This window comes from Brassica rapa, chromosome A01, assembly GCF_000309985.2.
Source record: "Brassica rapa cultivar Chiifu-401-42 chromosome A01, CAAS_Brap_v3.01, whole genome shotgun sequence".
Classification (NCBI taxonomy): domain Eukaryota; kingdom Viridiplantae; phylum Streptophyta; class Magnoliopsida; order Brassicales; family Brassicaceae; genus Brassica; species Brassica rapa.
This window is the reverse complement of record NC_024795.2, coordinates 22,312,167-22,331,249: the sequence shown is the minus strand read 5'-3', so window position 1 is coordinate 22,331,249 and position 19,083 is coordinate 22,312,167. Positions and strand designations below refer to the sequence as shown.

The following is a 19,083-nucleotide window of genomic DNA, read 5'->3' as shown; positions in this document are numbered from 1 at the left end:
TCTCCCTATGTATATACTCCCTATGTTCTGAAATATAAGATGTTTAGAATAATTTTTATGTTCTAATATATAAGATGTTCTCATCTTTCTAAGTAATTTTAAATTTATCAAAAATTGTGTAGCCAAGCGAATTTAATAGTTTTATTTTGTAGTTGGTTAAGTAGTTTTTAGTTTATAAATTTAATGATAATTTTTAGGTAAAAAGTGATTTTTTTAATAAGTGTGTATTACCTGAAATATTTTATAATATTTAGGTACAAAGTGAGTATTATACTATAAGATTTATTTGTTTGAAGTCATTATCAAATCCAAAATAGTAATAAACTTTTTCTCAAATAAGCAAGGAAGAGAAATTAAAAAAATGCAAACAAAAAGACAAAGCCGGCCCCACATATATATTCTTTATCAGAAGTACAATCCAATTAAAAGAAAATCTTCAACGTTAGTTGGAACCCTCTAATTTAGAAATCAAATCCAATTTATTATGAATATATATGAACATACTTAAGAAAAATTAAGATCTTAAGATTAACATTGCATATTAAGAACACTAACATTAAAAATGGCGTATCAAGGTCATTCCTTCACCCTAATTTTTCTCTTGGCAACCCTAATTTCACTTGGTGAATCCAATACCAACCGTAAGCTCCTGCAAACTCCCAATAACTACCAACCACTATATTCTCCTCTTCCATCTCCGGTCTATTCTACCCCGGTTGATCTTCCACCTTCTCCAAGTTCGGTTTATTCTCCTCCTGCTGATCTGCCTCCTCCTCCTAGTCAAGTTTATTCTCCACCGGCTGATCTTCCTCCTCTTCCTACTCCGGTGTATCCCCCTCCGGTTGATCTTCCTGTTCCTCCTACTCCGATCTATCTTCCTCCTCAAGCTTACAAAGCCTTCTATTATAGAAAATCACCACCACCACCACCACCACTTTCCCGCCAATGGGTTGTGAAGCGTTAAAACTTAAGTGCATTAAAAATGTAATGTACGCTTTGATGTCTCTTAATATCCCCGAGGTTTCTCCCATATAATTCAATCGCCGCTTATTTTGTTTTTGTTTTTGTTTTTGTTTTGCTCTTTTGTAGAGCGAGTGAAGTTAATTTGATCCATGCATTAACGATTTGTTTAATTTTTGTTGTTGTTGTATGTATTGGCTCTTTTCAGTTTGTAGAATTATTAAACTTTCTCCACTAACTCAACATAATTTACGCATGTCTTTGTTGATCGACTAAGTCACTAATGACTTGTTTGTTAATTTTACAAATCGTAAATTTTCATCATAAACATAGTTGGCAATATAGTAGACGGAAGATGCTTTTACATAGTAAACTACATCCAATTCATTTTCAGTATTGAGATATACCAACAATAAGTTTTACTTCGACTGTAATGTAATGAAGCAACCTTAATGAAATAAGAAATTCAAATGTGTATATCATATAGGGAAAATAAATGAGTATCTCAATATGTGACTGACTGTCTATATATACTATTTATTGTTAGGTTGTTCCATCTTCTAAACAAAACACTCAGAGAAGATCGTGAGAGACTGTACATATTTACTCTTCTCTGGTTGGAAAAATAATTATGTAATAAAAGTCATAGAACTCACATTTGGGTTAAAAAAAATAACACTCATAAATTTTTTTTTTGTTATAAATTCTTAACGACACAAAGGATGATAACAGAACAAAATGTAGACTCAGAGAATGTTTATTTCTGGTCTAAAACTGTAAAAGTGTGTAAGAGACATATCAACAACAATAATTAAAAGTAGGAGTGGAGACAGATCAAATATCCGAATTTTTTGTTCGAGTAATCAAATATCTGATCCGATTCGATTTGTAGCTATGTGGATATTCGATGTTCCAGATATCCAAAAAAAATTTATAGTTTTAATTGGATATTAGATTCAATCCATACATATAAAATAATTTTTTAAAAATAACTAAAAATAATATATTATTACAAAAATAAAAATTTATATATTTTAAAGTTCTAGTAACTAATATGATAATTTTATAAACAATATTATAAGTAACCAATATGTATATAACGGATCGGACTGGATATTCGTTCTTACAAATATTAGTATTTGTGATTTATTTTGTTTCCTACAAATATTGAATATTAGCATTTGTTTTGATTCGTAATGTTACTGATATCCAGATTTTTCGGTTCGAATCAAAACGGATAACGAATCAAATCATAATTGTGGATATTTTTTCCAACCCTATAAAAGGACTATATGTGATGATAACAGCAAACATGTCATCAACAACAGTCTGAAATCTAAGCAAATCTCTTTTTTTTCTTTTCCATTTAAATAAATTTATCTCACTTACTCTGACCTTTCTTTGCTTCATCTTCAAAACTTCCATCTCCATCTTGTTCAAAAAGGGAAAAAATAATATAAAATAATATTTTTAAGAATATAAAATAAATAAAATAATAATATTTTATTACAAAATAAAAATTCATATATTTTTTAAAACCCTGGTAACTAATATAATAAATTTTTAAAATAACAAAATTATAAATAACCGATATGTATATAATGGATCATACTGGATATTCGTTCTTAAAATAATTAATATTTTTGATTTGCTTTGTTTCCTACGGGTATTGAATATTAGCATTTGTTTTGATTCGTAATATTACTAAGATCCAGATTTTTGGGTTCGAATTGAAACGGATATCCAATCGAATTATAGGTTTTAAACCCCTTTGTGAGATCTTTTTTTCAGGTGACTGGTCTTGCAAAACTTCAAGGCAAAGACGATCTTGCTTCCTCGGTAATGCTCATATTCCATTGGGATTTATAGCTCTTAGCCGAACATTTCCTGAATCATTTTCTCGTTTTTCAGATTGTGGGAACACCAAACATGTGCCCTGAACTTCTTGCAGATATACCTCATGGCTACAAATCTGATATTTGGTCTTTAGGTTTATTCTCTTCTTGAACTTACATAATCCTTAGAACTTCTAGTTTCTTGAACTTGTTCTTGATTTCTCTGAAAGATTTTTGATTTACAGGTTGTTGTATGTTTGAAGTAGCTGCACATCAACTTGCCTTCAAAGCTCCTGTAAGAACATTTCTCATTATGTGTTTGTGTTAAATCTGAAGTCTCTTTTGAGTTTTTTGAAAATTCTGTTTCTTGGAACCAAGACATGGCTGGACTCATCAACAAGATTAATCGCTCTTCTCTTTCTCCCCTCCCGGTCATGTATACATGTACATTTAGATTGTTTCCAAGTTTTTGAGTGTTGAAATATTAACAGTTTCTAATATGCTTTTTTTCCAAAAAAGACTGCTTAAACATATTCAAGCAGTAGCAGAAAAAGTAGAGGAAAGAGATAATAGAAAAAAAAGAATACAAATGCAAGTTCAAAAGATATAGAGAGACTAGGAAAGACCTAAGAGATGTCATTGATTATAGCACATTAACCCTACTACGTGAATATCAGAAGAAGAGCCTGAGAAGCGATGAGAGAGCAGAAGCATTGGAATCTTTGTTGGAGCTTATGCAGGTTCACTTAGGCAAGAAAAGTTTGAATAACTCAGAAGGAGTTTTAAAGCCTTTTGGAGATGAATCAGTTTCATCAAGGGAAATCGCGATTTGGCTCACCAAAAGTCTCATGAATGTAAAGAGAAAGCAAAATGATAATGAAACCAATCCTTAGAAAGAAACACTAACCACAACTTTTTCATGCAGCCATTTTGTGTATTAAAGACATTATTAATCACAAAGCAATAAATTTATTGATCAGATTCATAAAATCTGTTCAACGAGCGCTTATATAGGACACTATTATTATTATTATTATTATTATCATATCATAAAAGTATTAGTGTAATATCTTATACAATGAGAATATACATCAAATTGGGTTATTTGACAAAATTATTTTGCATAGATTCTAAGGAACCTATCATAACAAAAAAGAGTTTTGTTCTCGTAGAAGGCCCTCCTCAATATATATATATTTACTGCAAGAGAAGAGCCAAGAAGGCGGAGAGTGATGCAGCAACGATGGAGCCAACCACCGGAAAAGCCACGGTGGCAGAGGAAGCACCTGGTGCTGGTGCTGGAGACTCCATGGTAGCCGCTGTGGCTGAGCTCACTAGCACAACCGAGACAAAGAGGGCGACAAAGAAGTTGTTGATATTCTTCATTGCCATTATTTCTTTTTTGTTTATTCTGTGGATGTTAGTTTTGTGTTTTTCTTTATGCGATGGCATGAAGGTGAAGGTGGTGAAGGTATTTATATTATTAACAAAATGTGTAAGGAGAATAGGATAGAGTTTCAAGGTTTGCCATTGATTAGCAAGACAGGATTCTCTATTTTTTGTTGCTAAGTTTAGGTATTAATAAATGATAAAAATAAACTAGAGCTATAATTGGTCTTTGGTTGTTTGAATGAGTCTAATAAAGAAGAAGGAAAATTGTATTTTTGCAAAAGCATATCACAAATGATCACATGAGATATAATTAAACTTACAAGCTCATTGTCTCAGGCAAACTCAGCTCCAGGAAGTAAAGACTGCCAAAAAAAGACAAACATATCACCAAAGTCATAAACTAAAGGACGCAATAGCTATTTCAAAACCTCTGTTTTTGGAGATTGTGTGTTTTACATTGCAGACATACAGGCCATGCCAAAAAACAGCCTTCACAGCTTGCTTCTGTCCAGCATGCCTCAACAAAGAAACCAATGCAACTTACCCACGACAATTACACCTAGAGGGTCAGCTAAACCAGAGGGTGTTGCCAATTTGAATGCCTGCCACTTGCTGGTACATGCATAATATCGAGTTGGGATGAATAAGCCCTAGCCCCAGAGTATATAATGAACTTCAAACGGTGTAAATGAGAGGTGAATCCATATGCAACCAGAGTTTCACCAAGTATCCTAAATTATTAATGTTCAGCTAAGACATCACCAAATCTTCATATCTAGGAACTAGCAGCAATGTATTAAACACAAGATCAGGGTTTCTTTTAATATCATTTTCGAAGAAACAATCCAGTCTTGCCGAAAATTCTGATGGCACAACTACAACAATCTCAGAATACGCATTGATGATTCTCAAAGCTTCAACGAAAATAATTCACACAGTCTTGCCTGGCCCTTGAGTGCTTTTCGTTTTCTACCTAACCTTTCATCATTTTCTTTCTCCTTTCTCTGTCTATCCCCCTGGTTTATTATGTTGACCCGGAAGTACGTCCGGTCGATATAACCCGGAACTGCATCTACACGTGGGTAAACCCGATTTTTAGTTTCAAAGAAAATTAGTAAGACTTTCATATATAAAGTTATGAAAAAGATCAGTGACAAAAAAAACAAAAAGTTATGAAAAAGATCAAACACTTTGATTTGGTTTAATTAAAATCGTTCGCTTTGCTTAGAAACTGATATATCTTTAAATAAAAGAATTTGCTCCTAAAACGACTTAATACATTATGAAATTATTGGCGGAGATTTACGGAACATTGTGTGATTTCTTGAAAATTTAGAATTCTTGATATTTTATTCATAATTTAGAAAACAAGTGTATCTTACTTTTCATGATGTATGGGTTAAAATGTTACAAATTAAAATCACTAAAAGTATAACTATGGATCGTGTAGACTATCTACTATGGATCTTGTTTCTCTATGGAGTCAAGGCGTGGACACAAAATGTGTTCTATGCAAGAACTCTTCAGAATCCAGGAACCACCTTTTCTTCGAGTGCTCCTTCTCAGCTCAAGTTTGGGCGCATCTTGTCAAAGGTATACTGCAGAACTTGTTCACTGCAGAATGGTCTGATATTGAGATTCTGCTCGTTGATCGGAACCGGGAGAGATACCAGCTGTTCTGCGTCCGTTATGCCTTCCAAGCCGCTGTCTACGCGTTGTGGAGAGAACGTAATAGGCGCAGGCATGGAGAACCACCATTACCCTCTCAAGCTCTGATGAAGCTCGTCCATAAAGGTATCCGAAACAAACTCAGCTTGATGAAGTTACAAGATGGAAAGAGATTTGATGGCATTTTGCAGTATTGGTTTGCCACAAGATTGTAAATATTTTGCAGTTTAGGAGTAGTAAAGGAGGAGTAGGAGTTAAGTAAAGTCCACATATTTAAACTTAGGATGCACTTGATGTAAAAAACCATTTTTGATGAATAAAATTTAACATTCATTAAAAAAAAAAACAAACTAAAGCTTCTTAACATAGAGAGATACAGTGATATGTAAGAGAAAAAAGAATGACTAATGATGCCTTAAAGGTTTTGCAGGTCAAATGGCAGTTTAAGATACCATAAATATCACGAAAAATGCTACTTTTCATAGTTTTGGCTTTTGACTAATTTCAAAATACTTGATTTTTGGTATATTTTTACCAGTCTCTATTCTAAATTCTAGAGATTGATATACAAGAGTACCGGTGCACGTGGAATTCAGCAAATTGAGTCCGTTACATCTACGAGTAGAAAATAACTCAGGATAACCAAAGCAAATTATACTAGTTATATGATATAAGACACGTTCGACAAACATATTAACGAAGACTTTAGAAAAGTAAAGGCTTCTACTATTCTCACAAAATAAATATCCAAAAAGAAAAACACCATCAGTCTTGATGTTCGACATCAGAAGCAGCCTCCTCGTCCTCATGATAGCCGAAGCAATCATTGCCAAAACAAGGGACATGACCATTACCAAATGCCTTAACATGGTCCTTAAGCGACCTCTTATGCTTGAAATCCGATCCACATGAGCAATACCAAAGCTTCCCGCAGTTCTTCTCGTGCGTCCTCCAATCTCCTTTGACCGCAAAAGCCTTTCCACATCTACGACAAGCAAAGGGCCTCGCACCATGTTTCCGCTTGTAATGTGTCTGAAGCGTACGGAAGTCCTTGAGTGGCCTTGCCCTCGGGTGGTTTATGTTATTCTTGCAGCCTGGTGCGCAACAGTAGCATGATAGCCTCAGCATCGCGGTTGGTTGTGTCCCTCTTAGTGACTCCGGTCCTTTTCTGTATTGTGAGCCATGTCCCCACATGTGCATCTAATTCCGGTAAAATAAAAACATGTGTAACGTTAGTACCCGTTAATTACTTCAAGTTATACGCAGCTTATATATTTATTTGGTTTTATGTTCAAACAAAAAAATCAGTTACTCCAAATCTAATTAACTAATCTCGAAATGCAACTGTCACAATGTAAATCTGTGAATGACCAAAGAGATCAGTGCAATAGGTAAGATTAGGACTTGCACAAACTTCATATAATTCAAGATATTTATCAGTTTATTCGTATATTTCTAGACACAACAGTGTATAATACATGTGCTACCAGATTGTATTTTCTTGTGTATATCTGCACAAAAATGTCTATGAGATTGAGATCTAGCCACCTATGATTGCTTAATAGGAATTAAATATATAGTAAATTAATCTATGTCATGTAAATGTATAAATAGGTATAAATAAACAAAAACAAAAATTGCAAGACATCCCTCACTTTCTTTTACTTTTTAGGGTAATGAGTGTTGTGTAGTAGAACTGCGCGAAAATCAAGAAAGAACAAAAATGGAAGAGGAATATTAATCATATTTTAGGGTTATAAGGAGTCAGTCTAAAAAGACTATTGGTTAAAGAAGATCATCTTGATTTTAAACCCATTGATTGATTTTAGTTGATCTTCTCATAGCCATCAATCAATGTATCGTACATCTGATGACTTGTACCATCAAGTGAAACGTTATTCTCGAGTTTATAGTAGTAACAGTTATTTTGAAAAGTCGTAGTGTGTGCTACAGATGTTCTCATGATGAAGATTTGAGAAAAAAGAACGAGAATATTACACTATTTAGAATAACCAAATAAGAAGTAAATAAAGTGAGATGCGTTTTTCAAGAACAAAAATCAAATCTTTAAAATTATTCTAGGAAAGCAGGAACTAATTAGAGTTAGGTTTATTGGATTAGTATATCCTTACCTGCATGTTGTTGTATCTGTTGAAGGTCTTGAAGCAGAGAGGACAAGAGAACTGCGTAGGACCCATCAGAATCTGAGAAGGAGTAGGGATCCAATACTGATGATGAATACCCCTTTGTACACCACCATGCCCATCATGATCGGAAACAAGTGTAACTTCTACTTCTTGATATTGATGACGATCTTGATGAAAATCATGATGATGCTCTTGGTCTGTAGAATCAAGTATGGCGTCGCTGCTGCTGCTCCCACCACCACCGCAGGCAATAGCATCGCCACCGAGATTTGGTAACCCTAGATGAAGATCCACTGTCACATCATGATGCTGAGTTTCTTGGCACTGACCAAGATCATGATCAAAAAGGCTTGAATTAGAAGATTGTTTAATCGTCTCCATGAAATAATATTCATGGTGAGGAACACTAGCTTCTTGATGCTTATGAATGGGGCTTAAGCTAAGGAGAGGAAGAGCTTCTCTAAGTGGAGGAGAGTCAGGTGATGTAGAATTAGGGTTTATGTTTGTGGTATTGCTAGAGTAGAAGCTGCCATTAGAGTTGTAGATGTGTGAGAGAGAAGTGGAATAGTTGAAGCTATAGTCATAGTTATCAAGAAATCCATTTCTGAAGATACAAGCTGGATCAGACATTACTTAGAGGAGAAGACAGAAAAAATAAGAAAGGGAACGATATCAAGTTGATAGTTTGTTTTATGAGAGGAAAGAGAGCTAGATATGCATGTTCATATTAATGCGTGGGTGTTTATGAGTGTATACACCACATGTTTGCGATGTGACAAAGCGGTGGAAATAGCATATCATATTTTATAGGAAATGGGTACGAGAAGATGGTAAGGAGAAAGGAAACAAAGAGAAAGTTCGAAGAAGGGAAATGAGACTTACTATCTTGGGACTCGAAGTTCACGCATGATTTAATAAAATAAAGTCAAGTATTAAATCTTTATAAGCATAAGCTTTAGCAATTAAATATTAATATTTAAACTTTCTTGTCACAAAATAGTGGATATCTAAGATCGGTTTAGGGTTAAAACCCAGTGTATGTATGGTTCTATTGGCGAATTAAGGGTCTTTCCACAACAAATGTACCTCAAAATCACATCTTCGAATTTATATGTTAGCGAGGAGATTAATATACATGATTTGATTCAAAAAAATTCAGTAAAACTAAGGCCTAAAATATGTGGTTAATAAAAAGGATCAGTGTTAAATAAGATACAAGTATTCTAATATAACAATCATTCAAAAACTAATGCTTACAATCAGATCACATTTGTCTTCCTCTTTTTACCATAAAATTGGTAACCAAATTAATTATTGTTCATATACAGATCGAACTATTTATGAGGTTTTAGGAATAAAAATTTGGATATTCAAAGACGAAGAATAAAAAAATTAATTGTTTTTACATTTTATCCAACGATAAAAAAGCGAAAACTATGTAGTATAACGTTATAAAGTAATAAAAAATTGCAGTCTTCTTTTTTACGTTTAAGAAAAAAACTTATTATGGCTAACATAAAATACATATCACATAGTGTTTTGAGTCCTTTGGTTAAGAATTTAAGATCATTGATCGGTTTAACTTGATTAATAAGATGTTTAGGTTCAATGTTGTATTGTTAGCATATAATTAATGTTTTGGTTTGATAATTAGTTTGAGTTATAATTCCACAAGCCTGAAAGGATCAGCAAATGAAACAGTCCATTAGACAGACAGAGTATGGAAAGGATCAAATAAAATGGACAAGATCGGGAATCAAGGATAAAAGTTTGTCTCCTTTAATGTCTGACAGTGAATTACAAAAAAAAAATATGGAGAGAGAAAGAGAGAGATGAAGCATAGAATCAAGAGTTGATGAACATTTTTGGTTTTGTGGGGAGATTGATCGCGTTGGAAAATGAGACGGTCGTGATCTAAGACAGCACTTGCGTTGGTGGCCTCATCTCTATGTCGGCTCAGCTTCATAAACATATTACTTGGGAACTCCAATTCTTTACTTAGCTCATTGACATAACTTCAAGTAGTAATCAAATGAAGTTTTGCAAGGAAAATGTAATAACTGAAATGCAACTTTCCCTAACGTTTTTGGATGTTATACACCGAGTATTATGAAAACCAGCTACTACGACCACTAGATTCAAAAGATCACCTAATTGTTGAGGTACGTAGACTCTATAAGGTCGTATACGACCCTCACCCCATCTGAAAGTATGTATGTTGATGCAGCCTGCAGAGTATATATATACTTGATATTATAGTTATTAAGATAAATATATATTATTTTATTTATGTAGTTCTATTTTAAATATGATTTTTATAATTTTAATTATTTTTCATAAATAGCAGTTTAAAACTTATTTGTATGATCCAGTTTTCTTAGTAAATAATTTTTGTTTCTGAGAGAATAATATTGTCTATCTATTGCATTGATATGATTAAGTCCATCGAACAAAAAGTAAATCTTTTGGTTGAAGTGGCATGTCTCAGTCAATTTATTTGAATTTATTAGTTAAACTGTTTATAATTTCTTCCATTCTATTATTAATATTTTTTATATACCATTATTTAATTAGTTATCTACTGTCACCAGTATTTTCTATGTAAAAATTGAGTTCATATAGTGTGTTTGATCGGAAAACGGTAATAAAAGGATGTGGGTTGAACAAAGACGTTTTATTATGGTCGGAAGAGACGTTCAGTCGGTTACAAGAGAAGTAAAGAGAATGCGACAGAAGAGAAGCCGGCAACTCGACGAGCTACCGGAAAAGTACAGATAACGGCAAGATGAAGCAAAGGTGAAAACCCTAATCTAGCCGCCAGGTGTTAGTCAAATGATTTCGGATCCCCTTCTCGTTTCTCTTCCTTCTCCTTATATAGTCCTCTGATGTGTCGCTCTTGACCTAGCTTAAGTCGTCTTCGTGGGCCTTCCTTATTGGGCCGAGAGGCCCGCATTCGTCCGAGCGGTCGCTGAGCCGGGTGCCTCTTAGTCGGCGTCGCTCGACTCGAGATACTGTAGAGGCAAGCCGAGTAATCAACCGGTTTAAGCCGACTGTTCGAGCCGTCGCTTTCCTTGGTCTGGGCCAGGCCTTCTATTCTTTGGGCCTTGTGGGATGATTAAATCCATCCTCTACAGTAAGTCCCCCCAGTCCATCAGTGAGCGGAGAGTCGACAAGCTCGTGATGGATTCTGGAACTCGAAGGTTCAAAGGAATAGAAGTCCTGTCGGGAGATTGAAACGATGGGTCGATGAGTCGCGGGAAGGCTGCGGTAATGCCTTCTCTCGGAGTCGTCGAGTCGCAGGCTCCCAGATTTTGATCGGCAAATCCCGGCTAATTCACCGGTTTAACCGATCTTAGGATAACCGTTTGGTTAATTAAGATAAGAAGCCGGAAAGTCGCGGGAGTCGATGGGGTTTTTTGGGGGAAACTCGAGGCCCGTTTAGGCCCATTTAGGTTCAATAATGATACCTCGAATCTTTCCCCCTTTTTCCCTTCACGAGTGTCTCGGGGAGTCAAAACGCCGCGAGGGTCCGCTGGGTATTTAGGGGGAATTTCGAGGCCCATTTAGGCCCGAATAGACCTAATGATGATGCCTCGAACTCCTCCCTCTCTTCTCCTTATAAATATGCGGATCCCCTTTCATTTCTTCAAGTTTCCTCCGCGATCAAAGGTACTTTCTCTCTCCTTCCTTTATCTCTCTAAGTGTTGTAACCTTCATTCGACGCGATCTTCACTATGTCATCGGTTCCGAGACTATCAAGGCAACAGAAAGGAAAATCGGTTGCGGCGACGTCGACGCCGGCAAGGAATCCCGACGGAGGTCGTCTCGGGGATCTTGAATCTGCCCACCATGCGGCGATGATGGATACCGCCAATTTGTCTCGTTCCCAAAGGCTCCTGGTCGCAGATGCCACGAGGCTTGCGAGGGAAGGGAATGAGAACGTCGCTGTTAGAGACGCGACGGAGTGTGCGAGAGACGGGCAGAGCGGGGCGATGCCTGTCGACTCGGTTACTTTGAGAGCTCGCCCCATGGAGAGCGATCCTCCTGAAGATGACGATCCCGAAGCCGAGCTAGTCCCGACGACCTTCTATCCCGACGGGATTTTCGAGGAGCTTCCGAGGCTTCTACCCGACCTGCTTCGCCCTGCCTTCGTGGCTGGTCAAGACTGGGAGGGTGTAGAAGAGACTAAATCGACCCCGAGGAGCGTGAAGAAGGTTCTTCGATCCAAGGGTGCTACGGGCGTCACTTTCCTTATCCCCACGAAGGAGCAGAGACCTTGGTCTCCTCCGATCGGATATCAGACGGTATACGAGTCTTACTTCCAGGAGGACACTCGCTGTTGGTTCCCGATCCCGCGACTAATCACTGCGTACGTTAGGCGGCGAGACATCGCGATTAGCCAACTATTGAATGGCTCGCTGCGACTGGCCGTCACCTTATCGGTTTTAGCGGAGCAGATCGATATGCCGATGAGTGTCAGATCTTTCGAGGAGATGACCTCGATAACCGATATGAAGGACGGGACCTATTCGGTGAAGATGCGACCAAACTGTAACGTATGCGCCGGCCACCCGAACAAGACGCAGAATTGGCAGCGCTCTTACTTCTTTCTTAAATCCGACGACTCGGCTTTCGAGGAGCCTCCTCGGGGGGACTATCGGGTTCTTTGGAACCGTTCCTGTGGTAGAGTATCTTGTCGCGAACTGCGTCTGACTTGGTTGTTTTTAATGAGATTCTCCTTTTCTTTTGTTCGCAGTTGGCCATCCTACGTCTCCCGTCTACCCCGAGGATTTCCTGAAGAGCGTTCAAGCCGTCGCTTTACTTAGAATCTATCGTTGGTCCGAGATCACCGTCGAGAAGACCTACGAGTTTAAAGATCGAATTGCTCGAAGTGCGTTCTCTCGCCGTTTCCGGTATTCTTTTTGGCCGTATGGTTTACTTACCGCGTGCTGACATCTTTGCCTTCGTTTTTTCAGGAGGGTGGAGGTCAGATCTTCCGACAGCTCTTCCTATTCGCAAGAAGAGATTAGAAATTTTCCCAAGAGATATCCAGAAGCAAGTCACCGAGGCAAAGAGAATGGGAACTCTTCCAGACTTAAGCGCGATGCTAGCTGCTCAACTGGGACTGGCTAGCGGGGGCGGCCCCTCGACGGCTGTCCCTCGTGCTGGCGAGGTTCCCCCTTCCGATGCTGCAAATGCAGGAAAAGGTAGGAAGAGGAAGAGAGGTAACTCGGGAGTCGAAGGGAGTGCCGGGGAGGCGAGTGGCGTCCCCCTCTCCGGTGATCCTCAGAAGAAGAAGAAGAGGAGGAAGAAGACCAAGAGGTCTGTTGAGGTTCAGTCGGGGGATCCCGAGGAACCAACTGGAGTTGAGGAGGAAGAAGAAGAAACCCAACCTGAAGAGGAGGTTTCTGAGGCTGAAGTCTCGAGAGAGCGAGACGAAGCGGGGGAAGCAGATGGATCTGAGGCTTCCCTTAACGCCGCCGTCCCGGATGGTTCCGATGAAGATAGCGGAGAATCGCCGCTTTTGATGAGGAGGCACAACGAGGAGATCGACGATGAAGTACGATCTCCTACTTTGGCGTTTCCTCGCGAGGGAACCCCGGCCATTACTAGGGTTGGGGCCGTTCAGACCGGCACGTCTCCTCGCGGCTCTGCTATCTTAAGGAGGGCTCCCGGGATTAGCTTTCCGGACAAAGTCTCCTTCCACTACGAGGGGCCGGCCCCTCTGGCGTATGTTCCTGAGAAGTGTGGGGAACTTCTTCGCCAACTCAGGGGGAGGGCGAAACCTCTACCTGCCGTGAAGGACCTCATCTTTGGGAGTGAATACGAGGAGGCTGCGAGGGCGAAGCTGCTGGTAAACGCTTCGATCTCTCTCCCCCCCCTTTTTTGTGTTTCGTTACTTAGTTCTTTCTTACGATTTTCATCTCCTCGTTCGTTTAGGGAGACGGCGCGATGAACGTCGTAATCGATAAATACGACACTGCCCTGAAAGGAGTCTCGACTGAACTTGAGCTGGCCAAGAAAGAGCACGCAGAGAAAGAGGAAGCTTCTGCTCGTCAGCTAAGTACATCAAAGGCTAACGTTGAGAGGCTCAATGGGATGGTCACCCGTGCAATAGCTCGAAGAGATGAACTCAAAGCCGATCTGGTGGCGTCTCGCGGGGTTATCCATGAACTTGAGCTGAAGAATGCCGAGCTCGAGAGCGAGAAGGCTTCGCTCGCTGCATCTCACGAAAGAGAGATGAAGCGCCTTAGGGATTCCAGGATCTTGGAAGTGACGAAGGAAAGAGGAAGGGTTGAAGCCGAGATGTCTGCGAAGGCTAACCGTCGCTTTGCCAAGATTCGCTCCAGAGAGGAACGCCGAAGTCTTTACGACAAGGCTCGGTTGCTTCATAGCCAAGCTTTCGGGACCAGGAAGTGCCTTGAAGCCTTGAAGAGGGCTGGGAGCGACATCTTGCAAGCCACGATCGATCTTTTCGCGGAGCAAGAGAAGAAATACGAGCAGGAGGCCGAGGAGCTCAAGGTTGGCGAGATACCCGAGGGGGATCTCATGCTTTCTCCTCTTATACTGGATTCCCAGTTTGTAGATGCTCGTATTTTGGCGAGTCTTGATCCTTACGGGTCCAACACCGGTTTGATTGACCCAGAGACCGCAGCAAATCTTGTTACTCTGCCTTCTGATCCAATCGATGGATGCCGCGACGAGCCGACGCCTTTTGTAGAGGGTTCTTCGGCTGCGTTTGAGGGGGAGACGCCTAATCGAGGGACCAACGCTGCTGAAGACGGTGCTCCTGTCCTCGTGCTCTCGGATACTTCGGCTGAAGGATCTCGTCGAGGTCACGAGGAGGTTGCTCGCGAGTCGAGTGTTAGGGCTTCGGAGCTTTCTGCCCTCAACGATCGTGAGAGCGACCGAGAGGACTAGCGTCTCTTGTATGTTGTTTTCTTTCGAGTCTTATACGACTCGTTGTTGTAGCTTTTCAAACCTTTGCCCTTGAGGCTTTTTATTTTGTTGTTTTCTCGCCGTCTTGGACTCTTTGATAATTTGAACTGATTTACTTAACATAGATTTGTCTATCAAAATCGCGATTTCTCAAGATTTTGAAGTGACTCTGTTCGAGATGTCGAATCATTATAATTTTAAACTTGTTATGACTTTGTCTCGATTGACCTCTTTAAGTCGCGACCGTTTGCCACTTTAAGTTTAAGTCGTTAATTAAGAATTTTCGACTTTGACGGTTCCGAGTCGATCCTAATGTAATCTTCAAGCATTTGGTTGGCCAGACCTTACTTAGTTAATTATAGGATGAATTGGAGTCATTGTCTCGGCCGTGTTGGTTTAGGTCGCAACGCGGTCGATTCCCGTGAATATGTGTCTGATCAGGACGTATTCAACGTGGGATGCGAGTGCCGATACGTTTGTTCGAGGAGCCGGGGCGTGTTCGTGTAGGCATCGCTTAAGTGATCGTCTGCTTCGGAGATCGATTCCTCGGGGAGGGTTTATATATTTTTTTTTTATTTCGGCTGGACCCTTTTTCTTTGGGCTGCCTACGTATCCCTTTGCGGGAATCAAGCCATTCGTAGTTCTTAGATTGCGAGTAAAAGTGGCCTTTGTGGCGCATTCACTCTTTTTTTTTTTTTTTTTTTTTTTTTTTTTTCCGAGTAAAAGTGGCCTTTGTGGCGCATTCACTCGATTTTTTGTTGCGAGTAAAAGTGGCCTTTGTGGCGCATTCACTCGGGTTGGTGTTTCCCTTGACTAAGGATGGAAAAGGCGGAGGTGTTTGGAGTTCCAGGCTCTCGGTACTGCTTCGCCTGTCGAAGTCTCGAGGCGATATACTCCTGGCTTGATGACTTCGACTATCTTGTATGGTCCCTCCCAGTTGGCTCCGAGCTTGCCGGCTTTCCACTCCTTAGTGTTTTCGAAGACCTTTCTTAAGACGAGGTTGCCCATTTCGAGAGGACGCGACTTGACCTTTTTGTTGTAATAGCTCTCGATTTGATGCTGGTAATTCTGGATGCGGAGTAACGCTTGGTCGCGCTTTTCCTCGATATCGTCGAGTGCGTCTAGGAGCATGTCGCGGTTGAGTTCAGTGTTCTGTGGCATTCGCGACCGGCGTAGACTCGTCACGTTCACTTCTGCAGGAGCCATCGCCTCGATGCCGTAGGCCATTGAGAAGGGTGTAGTTCTCGTCGCTCCGCGAGGAGTGGTTCTATGGGACCATAGGACACCATCTAGTTCGTCTGCCCAGCAACCTTTCTTTGAGTCGAGTCGTTTCTTCAGACCGTCTATGATGGTCTTGTTCGTCGATTCGGCTTGACCATTACTTTGCGGGTTTCTCGGTGTCGACATGTTGAGTCGTATGCGCCATCTGTCGCAGAAGCCCTTGAAGTGATGCGAGATGAATTGCGAACCGTTGTCCGTGATTATCTCGTATGGGAGCCCGTGTCGGCAGATTATGTTCTTCCAGACGAAGTTTTGTACCTCCTTGTCGGTTATGCTGGCGTAGGCTTCGGCTTCAACCCATTTGGTGAAGTAATCAGTGAGGACCAGGATGAACTTCTTTTGTCGGGATGCCGGCATCGGACCAATGATGTCCATTCCCCATCTCATAAATGGATATGGAGCAGTCAAGGTGTGGAGAAACTCCGTTGGGCTGTGTATGGTTTTGGCGTGGCGCTGGCACTTATCGCATTTGCGCGCGTATGTCTCGCAGTCGGCGTTCATGGTTGGCCAGTAGAATCCGAGGTTTTTAACTTTTAGTGCGAGAGCTCGCCCGCCCGAGTGGTTGCCTGCTGCTCCTTCGTGTGTTTCGGCCATGACGAGTCTCGTTTCTTCGCCGGCGATACACTTGAGTAGTACCTTTGTCGCAGTCCATCGGTGTAGTTCCCCGTCCAGGACGACGTAGTTCGTGCTGCGTCGTTTCAGTCGCCGGGCATCCCATTTTTCGACGGGAAGTAAACCTTCCGCGAGGTAATCAATGAGTTCCTTACGCCAATCGGTTGAGTGATCATCTGGCGAGGGGGATTCCGCTTCGTCAACGTCCATCGCGTCGTTGATCGCTGCTATAATCGCGGCCTGCTCTGCCTTCGTATCGATGCTTGGTTTCTCGATTTTATGGATCGGGATTGTCCTTTTGACCTGGTCGTGTAACTTGCTTCCCAGAGCGGCGAGGGCGTCGGCACAAACATTTTCTCCGCGAGGAACCTTCGTGAGTTCGAAGAACTCGAAGTCTCGCGTGAGGTCTTGGACGAGTTTGAGGTAGGCGTCCATCCTGTCGTTGCGGACGTCATAATCACCGAGGTACTGGCTGACGACGAGTTGAGAGTCGCAGTAAGCGCTGATTCGTTTAGCTTTCAGCGCCTTGGCGAGACGGAGCCCCGCGATGAGGGACTCGTACGCAGCTTCGTTGTTTGATGCCGCGAAACCGAAACTGAATGATTGCCGGATGAGTTCTCCTGTTGGTGATTGCAATTGCACTCCTGCTCCTGATCCTTTACTCGTGGACGAACCGTCGACGTGGAGGATCCAGTTTACGCTTGGTAGGATGAGGTCTTGTTCCAGCTCTGGCGTCAACTCGATCAAGAAGTCGGCAAGGACTTGTGACTTTGCTGCTATGCGATTTTTGTAAACGATGTCATGTTCGCTTAGCTCCATCGCCCATTTGGTCAACCGTCCCGATTGGTTGGTATTTTGCATAACCGTTCTGAGTGGTTGGTTTGACAGTACTTCGATCGTGTGCGACTGGAAGTAGGGTCGCAGTTTTCTTGCCGAGGTGACGACGGCCAGGGCCATCTTTTCGAGTGTTGGATATCTCGTCTCGGGCTCCGTCATTCTTTTACTTGTGTAAAAGATTGGTTTCTGTTCTCCCCTATCTTCTCGAATCAATACGCTACTGACGGCGGAGGCGGTGACGGCGATGTAGAGAGATAGTGTGTCGCCGGCTTCTGGCTTCGATAGGACGGGTGGGGTCGTGAGATAATGCTTGAGTTGATTGAACGCCTCTTCGCATTTTTCATCCCAGAGGAACCTCTTGTTTCCCCTTAGTAGCTCGTAGAAGGGAAGACACTTGTCGGTCGATCGCGAGATGAACCTGTTGAGAGCTGCAATGCGTCCTGTTAGTCGCTGCACTTCGCGGCTGTTTTTCGGGCTTGGAAGGTCGAGAATCGCTGAGATCTGCTTGGGGTTGGCTTCTATTCCTCGCTGAGTAACGATGTAGCCGAGGAATTCTCCGGAAGTGACACCGAAGGTACATTTGGCCGGGTTGAGCTTCATCCCATAGTCGTTCAAGATCTTGAAGCAGTCGCGCAAGTTATTGAGGTGGTCGTCGGCCTTGAGCGATTTGACTAGCATATCGTCGATATACACTTCCATGGTATTGCCAAGCTGGTCAGCGAACATTCGATTAACGAGTCGCTGATAGGTCGCACCGGCGTTTTTTAGCCCGAAGGGCATCACCTTGTAGCAATAAGTCCCTCTGTCGGTGATGAATGCCGTCTTCTCGCGATCGTCGGGATGCATCAGGATCTGGTTGTAGCCTGAGAAAGCGTCCATGAAGGTTAGGAGTTCGTTGCCAGCGGTTGACTCGACGAGACGATCGATGTGAGGGAGTGGGTAACTATCCTTTGGGCACGCCTTGTTGAGGTCCGTGAAATCGACGCATATGCGCCATTTGCCGTTCTTCTTCTTGACGACGACTGGGTTGGCTAACCACTCGGGGTATCGGACTTCGGTAATAAAACCCGCGTCGAGGAGCCTGTCGACTTCGTCGTTCACTGCTTTAGATCTTTCTGGACCGAGTTTCCGTCGCTTCTGTCGGATGGGTTTGAACGTCGGGTCGACGTGCAGTTCATGGGAAGTAACTGCGGGGTCGATCCCCTTCATGTCGGAGGTCTTCCAGGCGAACGTTGAAGCGTTGTCTTTGATGAAAGAGATGATCCTTGAACATATGTCGTCGGACAGGTAGACGCCCACTCGGATGATTTTCGTTGGGTCGGATTCATCAATTGCGACTTCGCGAACTTCCTCTTTCTGGGGGTATATCTTGTGGAGTGGTTTGCTGACGGAGTTGACGAGGGAAGCCTGTT

At 41.5% G+C, this 19,083-nt stretch overlaps 4 protein-coding genes across 4 annotated transcripts; 3 read left to right on the top strand and 1 right to left on the bottom strand.

Moving 5' to 3' along the window:
• The first annotated feature begins 144 nt into the window (after positions 1-144).
• Positions 145-4,222, top strand: LOC108872314 (leucine-rich repeat extensin-like protein 3). Its single transcript, XM_033286245.1, has one exon. The coding sequence runs from the start codon at positions 563-565 to the stop codon at positions 962-964; it is 402 nt and encodes a 133-aa protein (XP_033142136.1). The 5' UTR covers positions 145-562; the 3' UTR covers positions 965-4,222.
• On the bottom strand, positions 3,823-8,983 carry LOC103835639 (zinc finger protein WIP4). Its single transcript, XM_009111827.3, has 2 exons — positions 7,988-8,983; positions 3,823-7,055 (listed from the first exon to the last, which is right to left on the bottom strand). Exons 1-2 carry the CDS (start codon positions 8,630-8,632, stop codon positions 6,621-6,623), a joined length of 1,080 nt encoding a protein of 359 aa, XP_009110075.1. The 5' UTR covers positions 8,633-8,983; the 3' UTR covers positions 3,823-6,620.
• Positions 5,648-6,070, top strand: LOC103836557. The gene has a single exon (XM_009112840.1). The coding sequence runs from the start codon at positions 5,648-5,650 to the stop codon at positions 6,068-6,070; it is 423 nt and encodes a 140-aa protein (XP_009111088.1).
• Positions 8,984-8,995: 12 nt separating the features above from the next.
• On the top strand, positions 8,996-15,276 carry LOC117132369 (meiosis-specific protein ASY2-like). The gene is made up of 2 exons (XM_033286195.1): positions 8,996-11,500; positions 12,598-15,276. Exon 2 carries the CDS (start codon positions 13,955-13,957, stop codon positions 14,921-14,923), a length of 969 nt encoding a protein of 322 aa, XP_033142086.1. The 5' UTR covers positions 8,996-11,500; positions 12,598-13,954; the 3' UTR covers positions 14,924-15,276.
• The last annotated feature ends 3,807 nt before the right edge of the window (positions 15,277-19,083 follow it).

Excerpts from the sequence above, each read along its gene's own strand:
- LOC117132369 (XM_033286195.1), top strand. The coding sequence starts at position 13,955 with ATGAACGTCGTAATCGATAAATACGACACTGCCCTGAAAGGAGTCTCG.
- LOC103835639 (XM_009111827.3), bottom strand. The coding sequence starts at position 8,632 with ATGTCTGATCCAGCTTGTATCTTCAGAAATGGATTTCTTGATAACTAT. Across the intron at positions 7,056-7,987 it reads ACAGATACAACAACATGCAG|ATGCACATGTGGGGACATGG; the intron begins GTAAGGATATAC and ends TACCGGAATTAG.
- LOC108872314 (XM_033286245.1), top strand. The coding sequence starts at position 563 with ATGGCGTATCAAGGTCATTCCTTCACCCTAATTTTTCTCTTGGCAACC.
- LOC103836557 (XM_009112840.1), top strand. The coding sequence starts at position 5,648 with ATGGATCTTGTTTCTCTATGGAGTCAAGGCGTGGACACAAAATGTGTT.